At 36.0% G+C, this 27,073-nt stretch overlaps 1 protein-coding gene across 1 annotated transcript in view; it reads right to left on the bottom strand.

Annotated features, from left to right (window-relative positions):
• The window catches only part of SEMA3C (semaphorin 3C), a 212,177-nt gene that overhangs the window by 6,404 nt on the left and 178,700 nt on the right, over positions 1-27,073 (bottom strand). The window contains exons 13-17 of the mRNA XM_040260730.1: positions 18,395-18,483; positions 14,839-14,880; positions 11,450-11,607; positions 2,724-2,791; positions 151-281 (exon numbers count right to left, since the gene is read on the bottom strand). Coding sequence (XP_040116664.1) covers positions 151-281; positions 2,724-2,791; positions 11,450-11,607; positions 14,839-14,880; positions 18,395-18,483 — 488 coding nt within the window. The remainder of the gene's footprint in view (positions 1-150; positions 282-2,723; positions 2,792-11,449; positions 11,608-14,838; positions 14,881-18,394; positions 18,484-27,073) is intronic.

Below are 27,073 nucleotides of genomic sequence, written 5' to 3'. Positions count from 1 at the left end.
GGATTTTAAAGAAGGTGGCACTTGTCATCCCAAAGACATTAAAGGATGTTCGTATGTCCTTCCTTTTTTGTTTGATCTGTGCCTCACTGAGGGATGGTGATTTAATGCTCTTTCAAAGCCCTGATTGATTGCTGCTCCTGCATTACTCACCTCTTTCCTCCTGTCTTTGTCTTTCTGTAACAACCACTTGATAGATGCCTGTGGAGACTTGGGGGCACACTCAAGAAAAGTGGTGTTATTTTTTACTCCATACTGAACAATTTCAGCTGCATTTCTGTATGCTGAAGAGCAAAAATAAAATGAGAGAGAATGAGAGAGAAGCAATGGAATTTGGATCATATTCTCTTATATAAATGTTTATTTCTCTATAAAATTGTGAGCAACTAAAGCAAAGCCCAAAGACAGTCTTAATTAGTTAACAAGTTTATACATTGTTTAGTGTGTTTAACCTAAAAGGAAGGAGAGAAAGATACAAGGGCATCAATGTTTATTCAAGAATTAGAGGGGGGTGGGAGGGGGGTTCATGTTTGGGAACGCATGTACACCCATGGTGGATTCATGTCAATGTATGGCAAAACCAATACAGAATTGTAAAGTAAAATAAAAAATAAATTAAAAAAAGAATTACTTTTAAAAAAAAGGAAGGAAAGAATTACTTTACACCAAGGAATGCACTTAATATCACCTTGAACATTTAATTATTACAACATCTTTGTGAATTACCTTTTCTCAGCTTTCATAGGCTGTGAGTTATGAAAAAACATATCCTAGGCAAAGAGTTAGTAAGTGCCAGGCAATACCAAGGCCAGGTTCATCCCACCCCTAAACGCCACACTCAGTGTGGTATAGATGAAATTCAGAAACGCTGGGAAAAGGGAGAAAGCAAGGTGTGGCCACAGTGGGATGTCATGGTTGAGAAAACAGTCTTTGACCTCAGAGATACCTGAGGTAAAATCTTGGCTTTATCACTACCAGCTGTATAACCTTAGAGAAGTTATTTAACATCTCTGTGCTTCAGTTTTACTTGGTTCTAAAACAGCTATTTTCAGACATTGTTATACTTAAATTCTTAAATTAGGAAGAGTATTCAGTATAGTTATGTGGTAGCTTAGACATGAGCAGAAATCTCATTCATAAAGTATGAATAGGAATAGATCCGACTTTAGAATAATTTCTTGAGTAGTAAGTGGCATTATCTATTTTAAAGAGCACTTAGCTCAGGTTTTGACACAAAAATCAACACTGATGTTTGTTCATCACGACCTCTGTTGCCAATACTCTTACCACTATGACTACTGCTACTGTAAGTGGAAACTGACACACAGATTTATAAAATACTCAGCAGAGACATAGTAATCTGGATTTATTCCCTCAGTTAGATGTATGAAACAATTAGGCAAAAATGTGTCTTAATTTTCTTCTTGTGGTTTGTGTAGCTAGTAGCAAGAATGTCATTATTTAAATAAAAACAAAAAGGCCCGTGCTCACAAAGGTTAGCAACAGGAGTCTGTGTTAACCATGAACTACAGAACCTCTATAGCACTTTGGTAAGCCTCGAGGAAGGTGTCTCTGCTGGTCGGGTGGAGGTGGAGGGAGGGGTTCAGTGGAAAAATTATAACATAATGTCTCCATGTCAGGATGGGAAGAAAGGAATTAGATTAATCGTAAGACACACGGCAGGACTGCTGAAAGTATATGGTATGGTTGTAAACTGTAAAATTCAGAGCAGGATAATTCGTAATAGCCAAAAATTGGAAGCAGTGCAAGTGTTCCTTGATGGATACACACACACACACACACACACACGCACACTCACGCACACACAATGGGTTACATTTTTGCCTTAAGCAGGAAAAATGTTCTGACACATGTTACAGCATGAATGAAACCTAAATAAGACACTGTTGTGGTCTAGTCCACTGCTGGGCTCCTTCTGTCCATGGGATTTCCCACACAAGAATTCTAGAGTGGGTTGCCATCTCCTCCTCTCAGGGATATTCCCAATCCAGGGACTGAACCTGCGTCTCCTAAATTTCAGGCAGATTCTTTATTACTGAACCACCCAGGAAATCTGGAAGAAGACATTAGGCTAATAAGCCAGTTATAAAAGGACAAATATTGTATGGTTCCACTTATATGAGACATTTAGGCTGTTTAGATTCACAGAGACAGAAATTAGAACAGTGGTTGCTACAAGTTGGGAAAGGGAGAATAGGGAGCTAGTGTTTAATGGGTATGGAGTTTAACTTTGGGATGATGAAAAAATTTCAGTGATGGATGGTGGTACTTGTCGTACAACATCGTCAATATACTTTATGCCACAGAACTGTACACTCTAAAATGGTTAAAATTGTAAATTCTGTTATGCTATTTATCACAGGAAAAAACAAACAAGATATTTTTTCTTCAGTGGTAAACAAAAATAAACTACATTTTTTCTTCAGAAAGAAAATAATGGCTAGAAAGATCTATAATAACTATCTTTGTGAAAGACTTACCAAGTAACATATCCAAGGATATCTGTGTTCCTGGACTTTTCTTTTACATAAATCTTAGTATACGTACAAATAATATTTAATTTTTAATGACCATAGTGAATGCCTCTAATTTGTACAGTGAATCTTTATTTAAAATGACACATTTTGATTTATCACAGATTTCCCTTACTAAAATATGATATGGAGCACTGCTACTCTTCACCAAGTTTGACCACTTTTAATTACCTTTTAGGTTAAATCCTCTGCATTGGGTCAGTGGATTTCCGTGTCTCACATCTTGTCTTCGGCTCCTCCTATGAAGTGCAGAAATATATACAAGCGACTTAGAATTAACATTGCCAATTATGATGTATTTAAAAGACTTCATTTTAAGTTGTGCAATCTTATGATTGCCTAAGGTTTCATAAAGAAAAAGGATCTGATTATCCGTATTTTTTGTTCAGTGCTTCAAATATCATGTGGGCACTTTGTTTTCAATTTGAATTAATTCAGAGTTTCCCTATCTATCACTCACGATAGATGAACCTCCTATTATATGTACTTCCTACATAGATGCTAGATTCCAAATTAGTAGGGTAAATTTTTATTTTAGAGACAGTCCTAGAAAATTTTCTAATACGATAACCTCCAACGTATAAACTTACTAGCATCTTCCATTTTATAATTTTTTCTTACTTTCAAACCATTTCCAGAAACATTAAAAAGTGTCCAGAACCAGAGAGACAAAGAAAATGGATATATATAAGGTTAAGCAAAATGTTTCATTTACTAGACTAAGCATTTTCCTTCATGTTTTTATTGTAAAAATTTTCAAGACTATAGAAAACTGGATATACACATACAATGAATGATGGTAACCTACACTCATAAGTTGTTGTGTTGTGGCATATTTATATGTTCTCTCATATCCAAGTATATGTTATAGATATACACATATGCTCATATATGAAGACCTTTAGAAAATAAGTTGTAGACATGATAATTTTATACGCTTAAATATATGTACCTTCTAAGAATGAGTAATTTATCCACATAACATTATAATTATACTATCCATATCAGTATTTATTCAATGATATCATATAAAGTACATTCTATATTGAAATTTCACTAGCTTTGATACTCAAAATATTCCTTATGCATTTTTAAAAGTTTATTCAGGATCCAAACAAGGTTCAATCATTGCCTTTAGTTGTTACATATCATCGATTTAAGCATTTCAAAATTTTAGCTCATCCTTTTAAAATTGTTCACTATTTAAATAAAAGTTTAAAATTATTTGCAAACTAATTTCTTGTCTTAGATTCACATATCTATTAGTGTCAATTGTATTACATAATACAACAAATCAAAAGAGAGTGATTGAAATGACCTTAGCAATGAATTATGGACATGAACCTTGTTATAAAGGAGAACGAACAGAACGTTCTTTATTGTGATTAACAGGGGTAAACTGATTATCTATTATCAATTCTGAAAAGTATATATGGATGAGCATATATTTAACTGGGCTAGTGAAGTTTCTCTTAATCTTTTAATCCTTAATGATAAATTAAAATATTCAGTAAGAGAAAGAAAATATTAACACTGGGCTTATAAAATTTGCAAATCATAATTAACCTCAAGGTCAATAATGAAAAAAAGTTATGGCAAACAGATAATAGTTTACATAATCAAAGGATTATATAAATCTATTTATGAAATATAGGTATAAAACTTTGTGTCATTTAAGGATTCTCTTCCCCCAAAAGCCACATGATCCTTATTCAGTTGAATATTTCTTGACAATTACAAACACAAACTAGTGGAAGTCACTCGTCTCAGGAATTATGATTAATACTGTACTTTAGAATAGGTCCTAAATCAGGTTTTTACTGCATTGTATTTGGTATATTATGAAGTCACACAATTATTTACTACCAGCCAACTTATGAGTATATATTGTATGAGAACCACGTGATAGTTCTTATAGTTGAACTGGTCATTTTCAGCCATCTAAGAAGGAAATGGCAACCCACTCCAGTGTTCTTGCCTGGAGAATCCCAGGGATGGGGGAGCCTGGTGGGCTGCCGTCTATGGAGTCGCACAGAGTCGGACACGACCGAAGCGACTTAGCAGCAGCAGCAGCAAGTAAGCAATATTGTTCACAATAGTTTAATTTATTGTCACAGGATCAGCACTATGTTATGGTTTACTCAAGTACATGGGCCTTTATGCTTAGCAATCTGAATTTGCAGTATCATATTCCTTCCAGACTTTCGAATATAGAAAAACATTGTTACGGCTTTGCTTTAACAATGAGAACAATAAGGCAGCCATCTGAGTTCTCTATATCTGTCAGCCAGGGATCAGACCTGGGTCTCCTGTACTGCAGGCAGAGTCTGTAATGTCTGAGCCACAAGGGAAGCCCCTTCTATACATATAGATTCCCTTTTAGGTATTTGTAGACCATCGTGAAAGCGCGATGGCAGACAGTCATATCACACTGCATGCGGGTCTGGGGACTTGGCTCCAGATGTCAACGTTTCCTCCATTATAGTCTATTCTGTTAGATAAACAATGAAATTATTTTCTTACTGTGTAAAAAGCAGATATTTACTTGAAGGGTAAATTGATTCTCGTTTTAACATTTCCAACTACATGTCTATATCCAGAATAAATAACATTAGAGATTAAATTGTATGTAGTTATGTATGGATGTGAGAGTTGAACTAGAAAGACAGCTGCGTGCCGAGGAATTGATGCTTTTGAACTGGGGTCTTGGAGAAGACTCTTGAGAGTCCTTTGGACTGCAAGTTAATCCAGTCTGTCAATCCTAAGGGAAATCAGTCCTGAATATTCACTGGAAGGACTGATGCTGAAGCTGAAACTCCAATACTTTGGCCACCTGATGCAAAGAACTGATTCACTGGAAAAGACCCTGATGCTGGGAAAGATTGAAGGTGGGAGGAGAAGGGGACAACAGAGGATGAGATGGTTGGATGGCATCACTGATGTGATGAACTTAAATTTGAATAGGCTCCGGAAATTGGTGATAGACAGGGAAGCCTGGTATGCTGGGGTCACAAAGAGGCGGAAACGACTGAGTGACTAAACTGAACTGATACAAATGCACAAAAATGCTTAATGTTGTTTACTATGAAAAACAGTAAAATGTTACTATGAAAAAGATGTCTTTTTAAAAAAAGAAACTACTGAGCCAATGACATTAACAACCTTATTATGTCAAAGTACACCCTCCACTGATTTCCAAGTATAGCTGTACTTCTTTGTTTCCATACAAAGGGACATGCTTTTGATTTTTATGCCTATGAATTCCTCTGCATGATCTTTGCCTTCCAGTTACAGTGCAATCGAAAATAAAACTAAAGTAGTTAACACTATTAGATAAGATAAAAATACTCCAAATGATCCTTTACATTATTGCTATTTAATCTCCAAACAAAATAACTACTACATATGGGGATTTAGGAAATAATTCATACAGCAAACATGTTTTACATTCACTAAAACTGTATGCTTTAAAAAATTTGGGAATAATGTGGAGAATTTAAATACTATAGATAGTATTAATGAAACTCTCAGTATGCTAGCCAAAGACAGGTAAGGGTAGACCTAGTAATATCTTATGTATGTGTGTATACACACACACACACACAGGTCAAAACCATAAAGAGACATCACTTCATACCTATTAGAATGGTTTAAAGAGAGGGAGTTCTCTTACTGTCTACATTTTCTTTCAGGAGTTTTGTGGTTTCATGTCTTATGTTCAACTGTTCAATTCATTTTCAGTAAATATTTGCATATGGCATATGGCAGTAGTCTAGTTTCATTCTTTTCTTTTGCATGTGAAGGTCAAGTTTTCTCAATACCATCTACTGAAGAGACTGTCCTTTCCACTGTGTATTTTTTTGGCTCCTTTGTTGCAAATTAATTGACCATAAATGCCTAGGTTTATTTCTGGCTCTCTAGTTTCTTCTATTGGAGAAGGAAATGGCAACCCTCTCCAGTGCTCTTGCCTGGACGGGGTCGCACAGAGTCGGACACGACTGAAGCGACTTAGCAGCAGCAGCAGTTTCTTCTATTGATCTATGTACTTGTTGTTATGCCAATACCATACTCTCCTGATTACTATAGCTTTGTAGTACAGTCTGAAGTCAGGGAGCATGATTCTTCTTTCTAAGATTGCTTCAGATAGCCAGGGACTTTTGTGGTTCCATACAAATTTTAGGATTCTTTTTTCTATTTCTGTGAAAAATGTCATTGGAATTTTGATAGGGATAATCTTTAATCTGTTTATTGTTTTGGGTAGTATAAACACTTTAGCAATGTAAATATTCTAACTCAAGAGTATAGAAAAACTTTCCATTTATTTGTGTCTTCTTCAATTTTTTTTTCCATCAATGACTTACAGTTTCAATCTTTTATCTCCTTCATTAAATTTATTCCTAAATATTTAATTCTTTTTGATGCAGCTATAAATAGGATTGTTCTACCTTAATTTTTCTTTCTGCTGGTTTGTTATTCAGTTCAGTTCAGTTCAGTCACTCAGTCGTGTCCCACTCTTTTCGACCCCATGAACCACAGCACGCCAGGCCTCCATGTCCATCACCAACTTCTGGAGTTCACCCAAACTCATGTCCATTGAGTTGGTGATGCCATCTAACCATCTCATTCTCTGTCATCCCCTTCTCCTCTTGCCTTCAATCTTTCCCAACACCAGGGTCTTTTCAAATGAGTCACCTCTTTGCATGAGGTGGCCAAAGTACTGGAGTTTCAGCTTCAGCATCAGTCTAGTCAATGAACACCAAAGAAAGATCTCCTTAAGGATGGACTGGTTGGATCTCCTTGCAGTCCAAGGGACTCTCAAGAGTCTTCTCCAACACCACAGTTCAAAAGCATCAATTCTTTGGCACTCAGCTTTCTTTATAGTCCAACTCTCACATCCATACATGACTACTGGAAAATCCGTAGCCTTGACGAGACAGACCTTTGTTGACAAAGTAATGTCTCTGCTTTTTAATATGCTATCTAGGTTGGTCATAACTTTTCTCCCAAGTAGTAAGCATCTTTTAATTTCATGGCTATAATCACCATCTGCAGTGATTTTGGAGCCCCCCAAAATAAAGTCAGCCACTGTTTCCACTGTTTCCCCATCTATTTGCCGTGAAGTGATGGGACCAGATGCCATGATCTTCGTTTTCTGAATGTTGAGCATTAAGCCAACTTTTTCACTCTCCTCTTTCACTTTCATCAAGAGGTTCTTTAGTTCTTCTTAACTTTCTGCCATAAGGGTTGTGTCATCTACATATCTGAGGTTATTGATATTTCTCCTGGCAATCTTTATTCCAGCTTGTGCTTCATCTGGCCCACCATTTCTCATAATGTACTCTGCATATAAGTTAAATAAGCAGGGTGACAATATACAGCCTTGACGTACTCCTTTTCCTATTTGGAACCAGTCTGTTGTTCCATGTCCAGTTCTAACTGTTGCTTCCTGACCTGCATACAGGTTCCTCAAGAAGCAGGTCAGTTGGTCTGGTATTCCCATCTCTTTCCGAATTTTCCCCAGTTTATTGTGATCCACACAGTCAAAGGCTTTGGTATAGTCAAAAAAGCAGAAATATATGTTTTTCTGGAACTCTCTTGCTTTTTCAATGATCCAGCAAATGTTGGCAATTTAGTGTAAAGAAACACAATAGATTTTTGTATCCTGCAACTTTACTAAATTATTTTATTAGTTCTAGCAGAAAACCCATGATACAAGGTTTAATAATGTACATTCTATTGCAAGATTAATAATTTCAAGAATGTTTCAGTTCTTTATTAAGAGCATATGATTAAAATAACAATTTGTTGCATTAGGATGACAATGTGCAATCTATGCTTAAGTACACATTTTAGAAAAGATTAGTGGGAGAATATTAGAACAAATGAGTTAACTCGTATTTCAGCAGAAACTTCTATAATGTAAAATAATCTCAAATATTCAATGATAGTTTTTGAATAAAGTATGGAATTTTCATTGTGAAATAGTTTTTGTTTGTTAAATAAAAATGCTTGGTGGCTGAAGCCAATGTCTGAAAATTCTGCAGGGAAGGAGTACTCATTTTCAATTTCTTCGCGTCATAGAGAAGGCGGATTTGTGTATAGGACTAAGGTAAGCTTCACCGTGTGGTCCCTATGTCACTTTCTTTCTTAGAAAGTGTAGTGCTTCGGTTCCCTTGAGCACTAAATTTGTTTAATAATAGATTGAAGATTGTTTTTCAAGGGTTTTGTTGTTCTTTAGTCCCTAAGTTGTATCTGATTCTTTTGTGACCCCCTAAAGACTATAGCCTGCCAGGCTCCTCTGTCCATGGGATTTCCTAAACAAGAATACTGGAATGAGTTGTCATTTCCGTCTCCAGGGGATCTTCCCAAACCAGGGATCAAACCCACATTTCTTGCATTGGCAGGTGTATTCTCTACCACCTGGGAAGCCTTCTGGGTGTTAGATATGCCAATTTTTAGAACTGCTTACCAAGAAAAATTAATTATTGCCTTAGTAATAGTTATGAAAATAGTTTTAAAATATTGCTGCTATCATAATTGTGAGTGAATATATAGTCAGAAATACCATAAGTGAGCACAAAAATCATTTTTTATCTGAGATTATTTAGAATTTGCTTCTCTCATACTTTGTGTCCAGGTGCAGACACATCTCAGGATAATGAAGTCCAGAAATTCTATGTAGAAATGAAAAGAGGCCATAGACCTCCTGATTAAATCTTAAAATAACATGGTGGAATATGGGTCTTTGAAAACAGATACTAAAATCTTCTGGGTAAAGAGTGGGACTTTTCATCATACCTTATGCCTTTAATACAGAAGACTTTGAAATTATCTGGGCCACTTTTCCTTACTCCAGATTCAGACATCTAACTGCCTATATGACATCTCCACTTGAATACCTTATAGGCATCATTAACTTAACATTGTCATTTTCCCCACAAACCTGTGCCTTTTACAGTCTTCTCTTTCTCAGGAAATGACATGCAGATATTTCCAATGCTCAGTTCTGAAAAACTGGCTTATTTCTGAGTCCTCTATTTCTATAACATCCCAACATGTAATATGTTAGCAGATTCTGTGAGCCCTATCCAGAATCAGAAGACTTTTGACCACCTCCAGCTCTACCAAGCCACCATTTTCTCTCACTTTGATCATCAGTTAGTAGTCTAACTGTCTTGCACCTTCCATTTCCTCTCCTCACATTTTCTTTCTATCCCAGGGCTTCGATCCCAGCCAAACCCACCAGATGAATTTTTTAAAACCAAAGTCAAACAATACTACTCCTGTGCTCAAAAACCCTTCAGCAGTTTTCCACTTAACTCTAAATAAAAGTCCTTTGCTGATTTACTAAATCCTGTGTCATCTGGCATTTTGATCCCATTTCTTCCTACGTTTTCCCCTGCTCATTCCAGTATAGATAGCCTCATTAGTCCTGGTGTTGTTTTTTGGACAATCTTGGCACGCTCCAGCTCTAAGGATTCTGGTGCCTCTCTCTAAAACGCTATTCTCCCAAATAATGCCATAACACATTCATCCTCATCACACATCCTCACATTCAAGCTTATCTCTCTACCCTGCCCTTCAAAAAGTCATAGGTCTTACCATTATTTGATATACCTAGGGTTTCCTTGTTAATTGTCTGTATTCTCCTTCTAAAACTTATTCGCCCTCCAGGGAGGGATTTTTGCCTTTTTGTAGCTATTTTTTTTTAATGTTATGTGCCTAGCTCTAGAATCAGTTCAGTTCAGTTGCTCAGTCATGTCCAGCTCTTTGCTACTGCCTGGCAAATAGTTTCCCTATGATACAAATACTTTGAAGTAATGCATAAAAGGATCAGAATAATCTTGATATGCAGAAGTGCTGGGTTGTTTTAATCTGTCAGCCTGTTACTTGAAAGATCACTGGTGCTCAAGGTTAGGCATATTTGCTGTCTCCTGATGACCCTATGTTTCATAGGTTTTCACCTTGTCACTCATCATGACCCATACTAAACTTTGAGAGAAAATAGCTGTGACTTTGACTGATCCTAAATTCCACATATTCTTTGCTTTATAATTTCATTACTGGTGTTTCCTTCCAACTTGGTGAAAGTTGGTTCAGAGTTTCCTTCCGAAGTCTTCTCTTGGCTAAAACGCACTGTGCCTCAGACTACCTGAACCTCTTAATCTAACCAATAATCATACACTCACCATTGTAGGGGGTAAAGCATGGTTATCAAGGTTTTGAAAGTATTCAGGGTATCCATTCTGGAGCAAGCTCCTGTTGCCTGAACTGGGACAAGCGTTTGATTACAGAAGAATTAAATGGCACAAGGAAACCCTAGGAAAGTTAGATTTAAGGATATCTGAAGCGTATAAAACAAAAAAGATAAACATTGGGTAAATGTGAAAGTTAAATGCTGCTTGACATATTTTAGGGGTTGCAGGTAGAGGATTGTGTTGCAGAGGAACTTTAAAATGAAAAAGGAATTTTTCCAAACTGCTGCTGCTGCTGCTAAGTCGCTTCAGTCGTGTCCAACTCTGTGCGACCCCAGAGAAAGTGGCCCACCAGGCTCCTCTGTCCCTGGGATTTGCCAGGCAAGAGTACTGGGGTGGGGTGCCAAATTGCCTTCTCCTTTTTCCAAACTACTGCATTCTAATATTTCTGTGAGAATCCCAAGTTAAAATTTATCCCCTCCCCTAGCCCCCAGCCCTCTGTATCCTTTGGTAACCACAAGTTTGTTTTTTATGAGTGGCCATTTTCTTTCTTTGAAGACTACATATGGCGCTGAACATAGCTACTACTTTTAGTGTCATTTTTGCAGGATACTGCAATAGAACTGATTCCAATAATGTGGAGCATTGCTTAACTGTCTGATGATACTGATTTTGATTTTCAGCTGAATATTCAGTACTCACCGCTTTCCGGTTGGATAGAACCTAGAGCAAGAATGGCCATCCCAGGCACAGTAGGGATCCCTTGCCAGGCAGCAGTCAGCACAGGCTGACCCGTAGATGTGGCAGCGATGCAGAGACACTTGGGCAAGTCCTTCATTGGAGCTCACATACAGTTGTTGCTATCAGAAGAATGCCGGTGATTTATTTCAGACATGGAAGTTAAAAGAGACCTTTCAGCAGGAACACATAATATATGCCCACAGACCCTTGGATGCATTTTGAAACAAGAAGCAAAGTACAGAAGGGTATGATGCCAAAATAAATAGACTTTCCCTATGTTAATATGCCTATAACATTACCTGACTCGTTTTAAAAAAAAAAAGCAACAACAAAAAGCTCAGAGCATCATGTACTCTGAGTACCATGTACTGTGTTTTAGACGTTGAGATTCATTGTTCTCTCAGATTTGAGCTGATGTATTACAGATTTAAATTGTGATGTTTGTTTTTTTTCTTTGAATGCTTTCTCTTGGCAAAGCACAAGGGAGTGTTCAAGTTTGGCAACTCATCACCTTGTAAATTTGAAAAAGTCAAGTCTAAAATGCAGGACATTTTTAAGTTGAGAAAAAATAGTAAGCATTAGATAAAAATTTTAAAACAATTTTCACCTGCTTTTGAAAGTGAATTATTACTCATTAGAGCAATTTTAAAACAATTCAGAGGACTGTATTTATATTTAGACATGTTTTAAATGTTCTGTATGATCCACAAATCTTCAAGAGCCTAAGTTATAAATAAAGATTCCATCTTCCTTCATTTGTATGGTGTCAAGAGCTTATTATGATACTGCCCCAGTTCTCTTGGCTATGCATAAAGTGGTTCTCAGGAGTTGAAGGGATAAGTTTCTAACTCAGAGTCCTTATTTTACAATGGACTAATGATGTGTAACTCAAGTTAACACAGAATTTCTAAGTTGGAACTTGAATATATGCACATGTACACAAACATGTGTGTATATGTGTGTGTGTGTACATATATATATATATACACATACATATTTGCAAATTATATATAGATTCACAATTAAATCAGTGAGGCCATCATTGGTCTAACAGATTCTGGAGGCATATCTCTGAGATTCAGATCCCAGCTTCCAAAATTTTGCTGGGTAACTTTTCTAAATCTCAGCTTCCTCTCTGGTAAGATTGGGACTATGCAGCACTTACTCCATAGATGTTTTGTAAGAACAATATAAGGACTAATTCCACATAAATTGCTTAAAATAGTTTCTGGGACCTAAGTGTTTAATGACTATTAAGTAATAGTAGTAGTTGTAATAAACTACCAGTGAACAAGCTAGCAATTTATACATTTTCAATTGTAATTAATCATTTGAATCACATCTCAGTTTACTGTGCCTAATATAAAATACTTTATTCAGATCAATAAATTTTTCAGAAAATAGGCTGAAAATTGCTGATCCTCATTTGAGACATTCAAGCTATAAGAAAAAAACTATATGTTTCAATAACAATCATTTCCCTAGAAATATTTTAAATAAATGTTTATTGAATACATTAACAAATAATACATCAGCTTCATTAACTTATTCCAAGGAAATGTATTTATGTGAGGAAAGGACACAGGTAATTTCATTCTATAAATAACCTTTTTTATTAATCTATTTTCTGTCATGGAATGCAAGGATAAATTAGAAAATAGAAGAGTATAAAATGAACAATAAATTTTTTAGTTTGAGCATGAGAAAAGGTACTAAATTCATGGAATTTAAGTATATACAAAATACCATTGTCGATTTGCAGTTCTTTCACATTTAAAAATAGTGCAATATGTAGTTGTTAAAATGAATTTCCCCCAAATCAGTTACCTTGCCTTGAATATAATTGATTTAACTAAAGATTGTAAATGATCTGTAATAGAAGAAGCTGAGACATATTTAATACTCGGATTTTCCTGTGTATGTGTGTGTTGTACATTGTAATCTAATGGAGTGGACTGTGTATTACAAGTTTACCAGTTGAATTAGGAGCTGGGATCTATAATTGTTTACTGGGCTACTATGACACACAAATGGCTTTGTGTCCATTTTGAACTTTGCTCTGATACTTTCTCTTTCCATTAAACTACTTTCAACAAAAGGATTCCCTGCTGACTTCAAAGATTTTCTGACTTGAGATCAGCTCCCTAGGAAATTGGGGAAAATGACAAATGGCTTCTTGCTACTTGGGAAAATGTTTGTTATGCACGATGCAAACATTTTGACAGATGAGATCTTTAGCTTCCTTGTACCCTATTTATTTTTCTTCATAAAATGTCATCAAGTAAAAATAGTACAAGACTGATTGGAATACTTCTTTATCTATAACAAACCAAATATGGCGAAGAACACCAAAGTTATATCATTAGTTATGCTAACACATAAAAACTTTATTCCATATTCCAAGAAAAATAAGTCTTAGGCTCTTACAACAAGCGTTACCACTTTATTTTAGGCAATTTATAAGTTAATTCATTTGTGAGAAAAGCATTACCTTGCAGAGGCAGATGTAGGTCAATGAAGTTAATTATTTATAATTTAGGGTCAGGATGGTATTCAAATGCACATCAGTCTCATTCTGAAGCCTATCCCATTTTTGACTAAACTGCTCTGCCCCTTAGAACTTTTGCTTAGCAGATAGTGCCTTTAGGGTCTGGAGAGGAGCATGTTTTGCAAATGTAGAGACTGGAATTGGGCTTTTTCTTTCCATGATCATTGTGTATCTGCATGTGCAGGTGCAAATCAGATCAAACATTTCTGGTTAAAATCATAGTAAAACATTTATTCCCCAAACCTTGAAGCCTGATATGGCTTAGATTTGAGACATTCAGATTTTTTTAAGTGACAGGTAAACCTTATAAAATAGTACTTTCTTAGAAATAAGCATAAAAGAACGTACTGCACATTTCAAACATTTGACAGTAGCAGGAACTCAAAAGAGGAAAAGAGGATTGATTACGCATTTCAAGTCCCTGAGAATGCTTGTGATGTTATAGTAGCCCAAATATTATGCTAAATTCTTCCTTCAGAAAGATTATTTTTATTTTGGTTGGCTTCACACATTGTAATATTTAAGAATAGAGGATACAAAAAAATTGGAATATCTTGCTGCATATATATATATACACACACACATACATATATATTCTACTCTAATTAATTTCTGTACCAAAATAAACCTATTTTGTCTTCCACTAAAGCTAGTAAATTCCATATCGAAATTAAATGTGTGGTATATTATGAACAGTATTATTTTGCTAACACTAAATTGAATTTTCAAAGTTATAAAATACATTCTTCTACAATAGTAAAATTTTTACATACAAAGAAAATAAACATGGTCTTGTTTTTACCTTTTTGGATGAAATCTTCATTGTTGTTATAGGAGCATGATTCTAAAAAATAAAAAAAAATTGTTAGTTGCTCAAATAATCCTTAAAAAGGATTTTACATGAAAATACATTTTATGCTAAAATTCAAGAAGTTATTTCTCTCTATATGCACATATATTTTCAAAGTTTAGCAATTAATTATCTATAAACTTAATTTCTTCTGTTCAAAATAAGGACAGATTTGTTACACAAATATATGCCTAAACTAAAAAATTAAGTAGAAATTATAACATATCTATCAATATAGTCATTAGAAATAAATGAAAATTAGCAAAACTTCAGATAATTGAAAAAACTGTATGTGAAATATTGAATGCAATGAATAATTCAGGATTGGATCTAGGTGCTTGGGTGAGGGGCAGTGGAATGGTACCTCATTTTATTCCTCCACAACAAAAGCATTCTGCATAAGACACTATTGTTCACCTGTCAAATGCTGCTATGAAAAGAAGTATTTGCCTAAACTAGACATGTATGAATGTGAGAGTTGGACTATAAAGCAAGCTGAGTGCTGAAGAACTGATGCTTTTGAACTCTGGTGTTGGAGAAGACTCTTGAGAGTCCCTTGGACTACAAAGAGATCCAACCAGTCCATCCTAAAGGAGATCAGTCCTGAATGTCCATTGGAAGGACTGATGTTGACACTGAAACTCCAATATTTGGCCCCCTGATGCAAAGAGCTGACTCAATTGAAAAGATCCTGATGCTGGGAAAGATGGAGGGCAGGAGGAGAAGGGGACGACAGAGGATGAGATGGCTGGATGGCATCACTGACTCAAAGGACATGAGTTTGGGTGAACTCCGGGAGTTGGTGATGGACAGGGAGGCCTATCGTGCTGCAGTCCATGGAGTTGCAAAGAGTTGGTCACAACTGAGCAACTGAACTGTACACTTATTAATCCTCTTAGTTGAAAACAGAAGAATATTGTTAGATAAGGTTTTCTTTTGATAAGTGTGAATTAGTAAAAGAACCTAAAAGTTATCTGAAGTAGTTATCCTTTTTTAAAATTCCTCTGTTCTTAACTTTACTTGTTACATATCATTAGTTCCTTTTAAAGATTAAGGATTAGATTTGTGATTATGTGATAAAGTTTTGTGAAGCGTGATCTGAGCACACGCTGCCAAAATCAACTCTGCCCATAATTATTTCACTTTCTGGAGTTACGTGCTCATAAAAACATTTAAAAGAGAATATAGTGATATCTCTAAATACTCAATTGCAACAAATCATGACATTCATTTAGAAATGCACACACATACAGGGCAAGATTTCCAATTTGTATCCACCTAGGGAAATATTAATAGCTGTACTTTGAATTCAAGTTAAGTTTAGGGAAGTTGGACATATTTTCAGAAAAAGTTCTGAAAAGAGGATTAAAGAAGATATTATGGTTCTGTGCTCTTTAAAAACAAAGTGCCTGGTTTTTAAAAGTTACATTGAGTTTTCTGCAGTATATCAGTGTGACACTTAGCTAAGGATTTTTTTTCCAATTTAAATGTATTATTTCCTCAAGTACCCATCACCATGTATCATACACACCCAATTATTTTTACCTCACCTCAAAAAATGTGACACAAACACCATGCTGAAGACAGTAACTTTATTTGGTAACTGTGTCTCTCAGTTTAGCCATATCAATCACTGCCACACACATCCGGAAGAAAGCTCAAGCATCCTTAGTCTCTCTTGGGTTGATTTCCCCTACATGCATTTGGACTGACTCTGTTTTTCCACTGAGAGTTTATTCTTTATGATGATAACACCAGCATAACTCATATAACAGATCATAAGCAGTTAGCACATGATCAGAATACCTCACATTTTTAAGACCTTTCCATAGAGTATATGTTTGGGTTTGTGTCAAACTCAATTAACATTTTCTGATTATCAAAAAAAGATATTTCAGAATTAAAAATGAAGTGCTAAAATACAATCTTTGTGCTATCTTCAAGAAAACTACTGAATAAGACACTTCATACTATTTTGGCCATTCATGTTGCCCCTATTGAACTGAATGAGAAATGTATTGTTTGGTAAAATGTGATTTTGGTTAATCCAGTGACATTTCTTTAGAAAGAAAGACATAGAAGTGGCACTTGAATGCACATGGTTAATATTTTATGAGCACAATATTAATCCACTAATCACAAGGAACCTGAAGCCAAAGTTAGTCTAACATTAAAAATTGTAACTTTAATAACATAGTGGGAAATTGCCAGAATTACTCAGATTCTGTATTGGCTTTTTAAAAAATATTTCTTCATATTTAAAATGTATTAGCATAATCTAACATCATCATATCCTAGTTACTTATGTGCTTAAAATCCAGTATCTTTGGTGACTGTGGGAACATATATTAATACATTCTAAGTTCAGTCAACTGAGCAAGGCAACTTTCTGGATTAGCAATAGTTTGCACTGAGGGGTTTTGAAGTGCTATTTTTACTCCAGTACAAGCTCACTCCGGTCTTTTGGTGTCCATGACCATTGTTTCTTAGTTAGTTTAGTCAGAAATATAAGTTTGCAGTGAATTGACTCCATACCAAAGTTTCTTCAAAATCTGGCTGCGCTTTACTCATTTTTCCAAATGCAGGTAAGAGGGATCATTTGAACTATCACTTTAATGACCTATGCCTTAAGGAGAGAAGGGTTTTCAGGACACCATGTACCTGTTTCCCAGGCTCACGCATGTGAGGCTATGTGCTAAGTTGCTTTAGCCATGTCTGACTCTTTGTGACCTTATGTAGCCCACCAGGCTCCCATGGGATTCTCCAGGCAAGAATACTGGAATGGGTTGCCATGACCTCCTCAGGGGATCTTCTCGACCCAGGGGTCAAACCTTCATCTCCATGTCTCCTGCATTGGCAAAGGGTTCTTCACCCCTAGCATCACCTGGCCTGAATTTTCCTCTATGTGCATTTTTTTGTTGTGTTTTCATTTCTTTTCATCCAAAATTCAAGGACAAAGGGAATGAACAATGCAATTTCAAGACAGAACATGAAGTTCTAAGTTTAAAGAGACAACAATGTTTGTTTTATTTAACTGGAGTGACATTTGAATTGAAAGCAATAAAACAAGAGAGAACAAAGCAGTTTTTCTTGAAGTTCCTGGCAAAAAAATATGAGAAAGTTTTTCTAACAATCAATAATGTGGAATTATTTGAGTCTCAGTGGCTTGTGAAGCAAATGATAAAAGCCCTTTCAGGGCAGATAGTCTAGACCTTGACCATAAGAACTCATTTAAAAAAAAATAATGATGACATCAAAATTCTTCAAGTTGTGATGATAGCTAAAATACTATTTTTTTTTGTTTTAAGATAACGTGAATGTAAAAAATGACTTCAGAAAAATATTTGTTCTATTCTTCTCATTTTATCTGGTATTTCCTACTCTCAAAAATTTATAACATTCATTTATTTGATCTTTTATCAATTTTTTTTTCCTCCCAAGTGGTCATAAGATTACAGAATTCCATTTATCATGCATGTGCTGAGGTTAACAGAATAGATGTTCAAACCTTAAAGACTTCCAACTCCTCCAGAATGAGCTCACTGCGAGCAGAGCTGTTAGTAGGAAGAACAACCACCTTCTGCACAGTACCCCGATCTAAGAGAAAGAAACAATGACATGTAGGAAACAAAGACATTTAGACATAAGACTACTGTCTTAACAATTTACAATATTATTTATATAATTACTTAGTCATCAAAAATGAGATTGTATACATTGAGCTATTACCATTTGCAATATTCTTATTTCACTGTAAGTCTCATATGTTTAAATTGAGATTAATTCAAAAGGAATTAATAGGAACATTTTATTACATTTTGCACATATGCAGTAAAGCCATTTAACTATGAGAGAAGAAAATAATGTCCAAATGTTGTAGGAAGTCAAAAGTTCTGTTTCTGAACCAAGTATGTGAAATAGTCTTAACTTTAAGTTTAGCCCTTAAGAATATTACTCCTCCTAACCAACAGTATAAAGTGACAGTCTCATATTTCTGTTAACATTGACATATAATGATTTGATTATGAGAAAAATTATTATCTAAACATATTATTATAGAAAAAATTATTATGAATGAATTTTTATAATTGTTTTGTAAATCACTAGTACTAGAAATTGGCATTCGATCTGTAGCTGCAGAGCGTTTAGACATAGTAAAATGTTTCACTCACAATTCAAAATAATTTTAAAAGCAGAAACCTAGCTGTGGCTTTTCAGATGTGGGCACCAAAAGTTATGACAAACCTAGACAGCATATTAAAAAGCAGAGACATTACTTTGCCGAAAAAGGTCTGTCTAGTCAAAGCTATGGTTTTTCCAGTAGTCATGTATGGATGTGAGAGTTGGACCATAAAGAAAGCTGAGTGCCAAAGAACTGATGTTTTTCAACTGTGGTGTTGGAGAAGACTCTTGAGAGTGCCTTGGACTGCAAGGAGATGCAACCAGTCAATCCCAAAGGAAATAAGTCCTGAATATTCACTGGAAGGACTGATGCTAAAACTGAAGCTCCAAAACTGTGGCCACTTGAACTGAAGAACTGACTCATTGGAAAAGACCCTGATGCTGGGAAAGATTGAAGGCCGGAGGAGAAGAGAACGACAGAGGGTGAGATGGTTGGATGGCATCACCGACTTGATGGACATGAACTTGAGCAAGCTCCGGGAGTTGGTGGTGGATAGGGAAGTCTGGCGTGCTGCAGTCCATAGGGTTGCAAAGAGTTGGACACAACTGAGTGAGTGAACTGATTCATGGAACAATTCTATGATTTTCATGATTATCATTTTCAGTTGGGCATGTTTCTTTAGAATATTTAAACTATAGTGAAAGTTTCAAGTTAGATGAGTCAAATAAATAAGTAAATAAGCACTTAAGTAAATAAAAAGGTACTTGTATTTGGGTCTTCCTTGGTGGTCTAGAAGTTAAGAATCTGCTTGCAACTATAGACAACACAGGTTTGATCCCTGGTCCAGGAAGATCCCACTTGCCATGGAGCAACTAAGCCCTCAGGCCACAACTACTGAGGCAACTACTGACAGCCGAACACCCTAGAAGTCATGCTCCGCAACAAGAGAAGCCATTGCAATGTGAAGCCTGAGCACTGCAACAAAAGATAACCCCAGCTTGCCACTACTTGAGAAAGTGCCAGTGCATCAATTAAGACCCAGGGCAGCCAAAAATAAATAAGTTATTACATCCTTTAAAAGTACTTGTATTTCTCAATTACAGACTGCCAAAACGAAGATGTCTAAGTAAATGTAATATATACAGAAATGTTACTTACGTCAAAAAATTTAGTTAAGAAAATTTCATCTGTAACATAAGCATTTTCTAAACATATAAGTATGTTATTCTACCAATCACTTAAATTTTAGGTTTAAAAAACCTAGTTGCAACTTGGTAATGTGAGGTTAAAGTAAATTTGTGAGTGCTTTGAGAAAGTAAAAATATATTTCCTCACCAGAATGTGTTCCTGTTAAAATAACGAGTTGTTTTGTGAAGAGTCATCACTCTCTTAAAGTACGAGCATGTAACTGTGAATTAATAATTTTGACAGGTGCATTATCATCAACAGACACTAAAGCATCTTTTAATTCTGTTGAGAAACATCACTAAGAAGAGATACTTGAACTGAGTCGTACAGGACTTAACAACTGGGGGTCTATTAGTGATGAACTTCTGTTCTGGCTTAGCTGGTAAAGAATCCACCAGGAATGTGGGAGGCCTGGGTTCAACCCTTGGGTTGGGAAGATCCCCTGGAGAAGGGAAAGGCTACCCACTCACTCCTGTATTCTTGCCTGGAGAATTCCATGGATTGTATAGTCCATGGGGTGGCAGAGTCAGATATGACTGACTTTCACTTAAAAGACAAAACTTGAAATCAATACTACAAGTCCCAAACCTCACATCTCAAGCTGTGCGATTACATAGTTAAGCATTATTCTGACATAAAAATTCCATTTATTATTTATAGTATCTATTTTATGAATCTAACTGTACAATAAAATAATTCTTAATAAAAAACTCTAAGATTTTACCAACTAAAAAAATTAAAACCTATAAATAATAATAATGATGTTTATACAGAAAAATAAGACCTAAGTGATTTTGTCCAAACAATCCTTGGACCTTTACAAGGATACAAAGTTTAAGCACCTAACTGTTAAAGTCTTAAACTGCACTCTGTAATACAAAATTCACTTCTTAAGCCATACTTAAAAATACATAAAAATCCTAAAGATTTGTAGGCTCTAGACATAATTAAGAAACCTAGAATTTACTGTTTCATCGATTAACTTCTTTATAATTAGTTTTGTACCAATTTGTCCTAGTTTCTTGGAAGATAATTAATGCAGGTATAAACAGGAAGTGGAAAAACATTTAGGCATATGGTTCAGAGACACACCACAACTGAAAATAGATGAAGGCGCTTGGAGGTGTTCCCTAGTTTCTGTTAAGAATTCGGCACAAAAAACACTGTACACTTCTATGGGAATAGTATATAGCAAAAACCCTAAAATTAAAGCCTTGAAATTATAACAAGGGAAGGATTTGTGTGATATTCTGTGTGTGTGTGCAGTGTCTGTGTGAGTGGGTAGGTGAAAGATTAGGGAGTAAAACTATCTTTGTTTTAGGTCATGTTATCATAAAGATCATCAGTTCAGTTCAGTTCAGTTCAGTTCAGTCCAGTTGCTCAGTCATGTCCGACTCTTTGCAACCCCATGAATTGCAGCACGCCAGGCCTCCCTGTCCATCACCAACTCCCGGAGTTCACTCAGACTCATGTCCATCAAGTCGGGGATGCCATCCAGCCGTCTCATCCTCTGTCATCCCCTTCTCCTCCTGCCCCCAATCCCTCCCAGCATCAGAGTCTTTTCCAATGAGTCAACTCTTCACATGAGGTGGCCAAAGTACTGGAGCTTCAGCTTTAGCATCATTCCTTCCAAAGAATACCCAGGACTGATCTCCTTTAGAATGGACTGGTTGGATCTCCTTGCAGTCCAAGGGACTCTCAAGAGTCTTTTACAATGCCACATTTCAAAAGCATCAATTCTTCAGTGCTCAGCTTCCTTCACAGTCCAACTCTCACATCCATACATGACCACTGGAAAAACCATAGCCTTGACTAGATGGACCTTTGTTGGCAAAGTAATGTTGCTGCTTTTCAATATGCTATCTAGGTTGGTCATAACTTTTCTTCCAAGGAGTAAGTAAGTGTCTTTTAATTTTATGACTGCAGTCACCATCTGCAGTGATTTTGGAGCCTAAAAAAATAAAGTCTGACACTGTTTCCACTGTTTCCCCATCTATTTCTCATGAAGTGATGGGACCAGATGTCATGATCTTCGTTTTCTGAATGTTGAGCTTTAAGCCAACTTTTTCACTCTCCTCTTTCACTTTGATCAAGAGGCTTTTTAGTTCCTCTTCACTTTCTGCCATAAGGGTGGTATCATCTACATATCTGAGGTTACTGATATTTCTCCCGGCAATCTTGATTCCAGCTTGTGCTTCTTCCAGGTCAGCATGTCTCATGATGTACTCTGCATGTAAGTTAAATAAGCAGGGTGACAATATACAGCCTTGACGTACTCCTTTTCCTATTTGGAAGCAGTCTGTTGTTCCATGTCCAGTTCTAACTGTTGCTTCCTGACTTACATATAGTTTTCTCAAGAGGCAGGTCAGGTGGTCTGGTATTCCTATCTCTTTCAGAATGATCCACACAGTCAAAGGCTTTGGCATAGTCAATAAAGCAGAAATAAATGTCTCGTGCTTAAAGAGATACTTAAATAAAGCAAGTCTCTTGCTTTTTCGATGATCCAGCGAATGTTGGCAATTTGATCTCTGGTTCCTCTGCCTTTTCTAAAACCATACTTTTTTATTTTTATTTTTTTTAAGTCACAACAGAGTTTTATGGTTTCCGGCTGAAGCTTGCAAGGACGAGTGTCATCCTTAGTTCAGTTCAGTTCAGTCGCTCGGTCATGTCCGACTCTTCGCGACCCCAGGGATCGCAGCACGCCAGGCCTCCTGTCCGTCACATGGCAGCAATGACCACTTCTTGAGTGGAGACTGAGCAGAAGCTATGAGTGGAGACTGAGCACAATCTCAAGTCAAGCTGCATGAAAGGGCATCTTGATTAAAGCCAAAACTATCAGGTTTGAAAATTATTTTATTAAGTATTCTCAAATGAGAGAACTGACTACTGTTTTTACCTAATGTTTTAACTAACTGTGTATGTGTTAGTTGCTCAGTCGTGTCTGACTCATTTCGACCCCTTGGACCGTAACCTGCCAGGCTCCTCTGACCGTGGAATTCTCCAGGCAAGAATATTGGAGTGGATAGCCATCCCCTTCTCCAGGATATGAGAACATTATTTTACAGAAACAATCATTTTTTCTGAAAAATTCCTCTAACAAACATATTTTATTCCAGCCATTTATAAAATATAGCACAATGAACAGCTATAAAATTGGGCTAATAAGAAGCAAAAACTTACTTTTGACTCATTTGTGATGAAAGGTAGAATATTACTTTTATTTACTGTTTGCTTTCCTATTTTAGTTCTTTTTTGTTTTACTGTTAATGTGAGTAGATTTCCCTTGAGAGATTATTAAAAGATAAAAATACATTTTCTACTTAGTAAAACATCAACTTATCCGAAATTCTTACAAAAAATCAGTTAATTTAAATATTAAATATCAGTTAATTTAAATATCAGTTTCTACTGCAAAATTAAGTTTATAAAAAAATCATAGCAATGCAAGATCCCTATAGAGAAACAAATATTTAATGGATGCCTACTGTGTACTGGGATTTATCATAAAAATACATGGTTCCAAGAAAATAAATATGCATTTTAATTCCTGTACTATTTCATATTTATACTTGAATTGACACTTGAGGAGGTAGCACACCTCCAGAGTTCATTATACTGGTTCCTTTTTCATCAGTGTGTCACAAATGAACACATTTGTTCTCATTCTACATAATAAAGCTTTCATATACATAAATTAGAATAGTCATTCAAATTTGTGGATTCAAATATGAATGGAATAGTTTTAAATTCTGTGAGAATCATCACTATTAACAATTCAGATTTTATGAGACTTTGAACTTTTATAATAGGGTTACTGTTTTAAGTAAAATGAAAGTGAAGTCGCTCAGTCAGTCGTGTCTGACTCTTTGCAACCCCATGGACTGCAGCCTCTCAGGCTCCTCCGTCCATGGGATTTTCAGGCAAGAATACTGGAGTGGGGTGCCATTTCCTTCTCCAGGGGATCTTCCCAACTCAGGGATTTAACCTGGGTCTCCTGCATTGCAGGTGGGCGCTTTACCCTCTAAACCACCAGGGAAGCCCTATTTTAAGTAAGATAATACATAAACACAAAAAGAGAGCTGTGCGGCTTTTCCCCAAACACTTAAAAGTGAAAGTGTTAGTCGCTCAGTCCTCTCTGACTATTTGCGACCCCATAAACTGTAGCCTGCCAGGCTCTTCTGTTCATGGGACTTCCCAGGCAAGAATACTGGAGTGGGTTGCCACTCCCTTCTCTAAGGGATCTTCCTGACCCAGGGATAGAACCCATGTCTCCTGAATTGGAGGCAGATTCTTTACCTTCTCAGCCACCAGGGAAGCCAGTTACAAATGAAGAACTCTAAAGTTTATGGTAAGTCCAGCTCTGACAATTAGTCTAATTTTCTAAAAAAGAAAGTTTTTATAAAACTGGACAATAATACTTTAAATTGAAAAATATCTAATTATCCAATGAAACCTTGCCTACAATATCTTACCACTACAATTTTATCATCCAAGATCAGTTTTCACATGTCAGCAAAAGGTTGGAAAATTTCTTCATTAGTTGAGTGTAAATAGCTCTACCGCCTGTCTGTTTTATTCATTGGCCTTTTTTCTGCAGGCAAATTGGTGGCTCAGACGGTAAAGAATCTGCTTGCCTTTCTTCTACAGCTGCCAAGAATACACAGTACTCAATCTCTTTCTCAGCTCTCTCTGAGTATATCTTTATACCCTCTACACTCTGTTTCTCTGGTCTAAGCATGAGCACTACGTTCGAGTAGGTCTTTTTCAGATTCAAAAATCAGATCTTCTTACCTGCCATTCTCTGAACACCCTGCAGTTTGGGATTATCCTATTTAAACTGTGATGCTTAGAATTATACATGACTGTTCAGTTGTTTCACCACTCTGCAGACCTTGCTGAGATGGGACTATTTAAAAGACACAGCAGTAGTTTTCCTAGTTGACCAACAAACTTAGGTGACTGGTCAGGATCTCTAGCACTTGTAATCTCAGAAACAGAGGTCTCAACTTCGTGTGTGCACACTGACAAGGCTCCACTCTAGAGGTGTTTGTATTTCTGTTCCTCTTACAAACTACCTGACTCCTATAGTCTCCAGTTCAGATTTTCAAAAGACAGATTTAATTTGGTTCAATGTAGTCATGATGAAGGCACACTGTAAACCGTTGCTTGGTGGACATATCAGCTGTCAAGTGCTAATTTGTCATTTCAATCAGTTGTGGAACCAAGCCAATATACATGAAATTCCCCATGGCTACTCTCTAAGCTGGCCCAGGTTAATTGGATAATTTCTCTCAAAATGTATGGTAGACAGTTCTGGTTTCTTTTCCAAACTTATTCATAAAACCTCAGTTCCATATACAGAAAATACTTCTGAGGTATCCTTGGGCTAAATCATTCATTACTAAGTAAATAAATGAATTTAGGTTGTCTTCCACCGATTTTTACATGTCGGTTTAAGAAAAAAATTACTGATGTCTCAAGAGCTCAAAGTCTAAAATTTGCTTTTTTAAAAAATGATTCTTTAATAGTGGGTTACCACTAAATGTTAGTCATTTAGAAAATATACATTCCAGAATGTCTATAAAATTCCCAATTACTTATGTCTACATAAAGTCATCTCTGAATTTATTAGCTTGAAGATGATAATACAGTTAACAAACGTCTTCCTTCTGGGGGTAGTGAGTCATTCCTTGAACATATACAACATAAATTTCTTTTATTGTTCTGAAGGATTGGGATATACAATACCTTATATTTCCTCAGGAAAAGCATCATGCCTGCAATATAATTACAGTGAAGCAGAATATTTTTCTTTTCTCCTTAAGCCTCAGTTTGCTTGTGTGTAAATATAAATTACAATGATAAATTTTGTAATGGGTCTCTGTTACTATGGTCTATTCAGAATCACTTTCCCTTTCTTGGAAATAGCACCCTGAGACAACTTTTGGAAACAACACCTCTCTCATTCTCCATCTACACAGTTAAGGAGTGGAGTATCTCTCAGCCCCAGGGAGATGCCATGACTTAGGTCTGTGCAATTAGAACATGTCTTTGCCCCTATGATTCATGCAGGAGTGGTCATAGAAACAAGTCAAGGCTTAGCCCTTCTTGGGAATTAGATAGATGGGAGCCTCTTTCTATCTGAGATCAGGATTATTAAAGGCTTGTAAATCTGGAGGTCATTCCTGCCACCACAAGCACAGACTCCATCTGAGAACAAACAATAAAGAGGAAGGCAGAGCCGAAAGATGGTGAGATAAATTCCTGAAAACATCACTTCAGCACAAACTCAGCTATATCTGAGGCTGCCTCCTACATTTCCCAGTGGAGTACACAAAAATTTACTATTTTTAACTAGTTTAAGTAAAGTGTAAACAAAGTCACTCTCTGTTGAAAAAGTTCTAATAAATCTAAACGAATAATACATGGAAACTGCTTAGTATGATGTCTAGTACATAGTATACCCTCAGTAAGTGCAAGATATTTTAGCTCGACCACTAACTCAACTTTTTACATTATTGGAGTCACAACTTTTTCTGAAGACCAACTGTCTTATCTATGAGATATACATAATAGGCATGCCTTGAAAACAATAAAGCACTGTGACATGAATCAAGCAGGACACATAGGAGAGCTGCATAATATAAACTTATATACAAAGATACCACAGTAGATCCATCAACCCATATTAGTGCTCTTAATTTTCTTTTGTTTCATTGAATCTTTTAAGAAAATTTCCCAGACAAATTTCTTTCTTGTATTATAAACTTATTTCCTGTATTATATATTGCATACCATCTAGGGTTTTTTTTTTTCTTTCTAGTGCAAGAAATGATAGCAATATTATCTTTAAAATTTACCACAGTCTTCAGATAA

This window comes from Oryx dammah, unplaced genomic scaffold (assembly GCF_014754425.2).
Source record: "Oryx dammah isolate SB20612 unplaced genomic scaffold, SCBI_Odam_1.1 HiC_scaffold_18, whole genome shotgun sequence".
NCBI lineage: Eukaryota > Metazoa > Chordata > Mammalia > Artiodactyla > Bovidae > Oryx > Oryx dammah.
The sequence above is the reverse complement of the archived record's forward strand: the minus strand, read 5'-3'. Positions and strand labels throughout refer to the sequence as shown.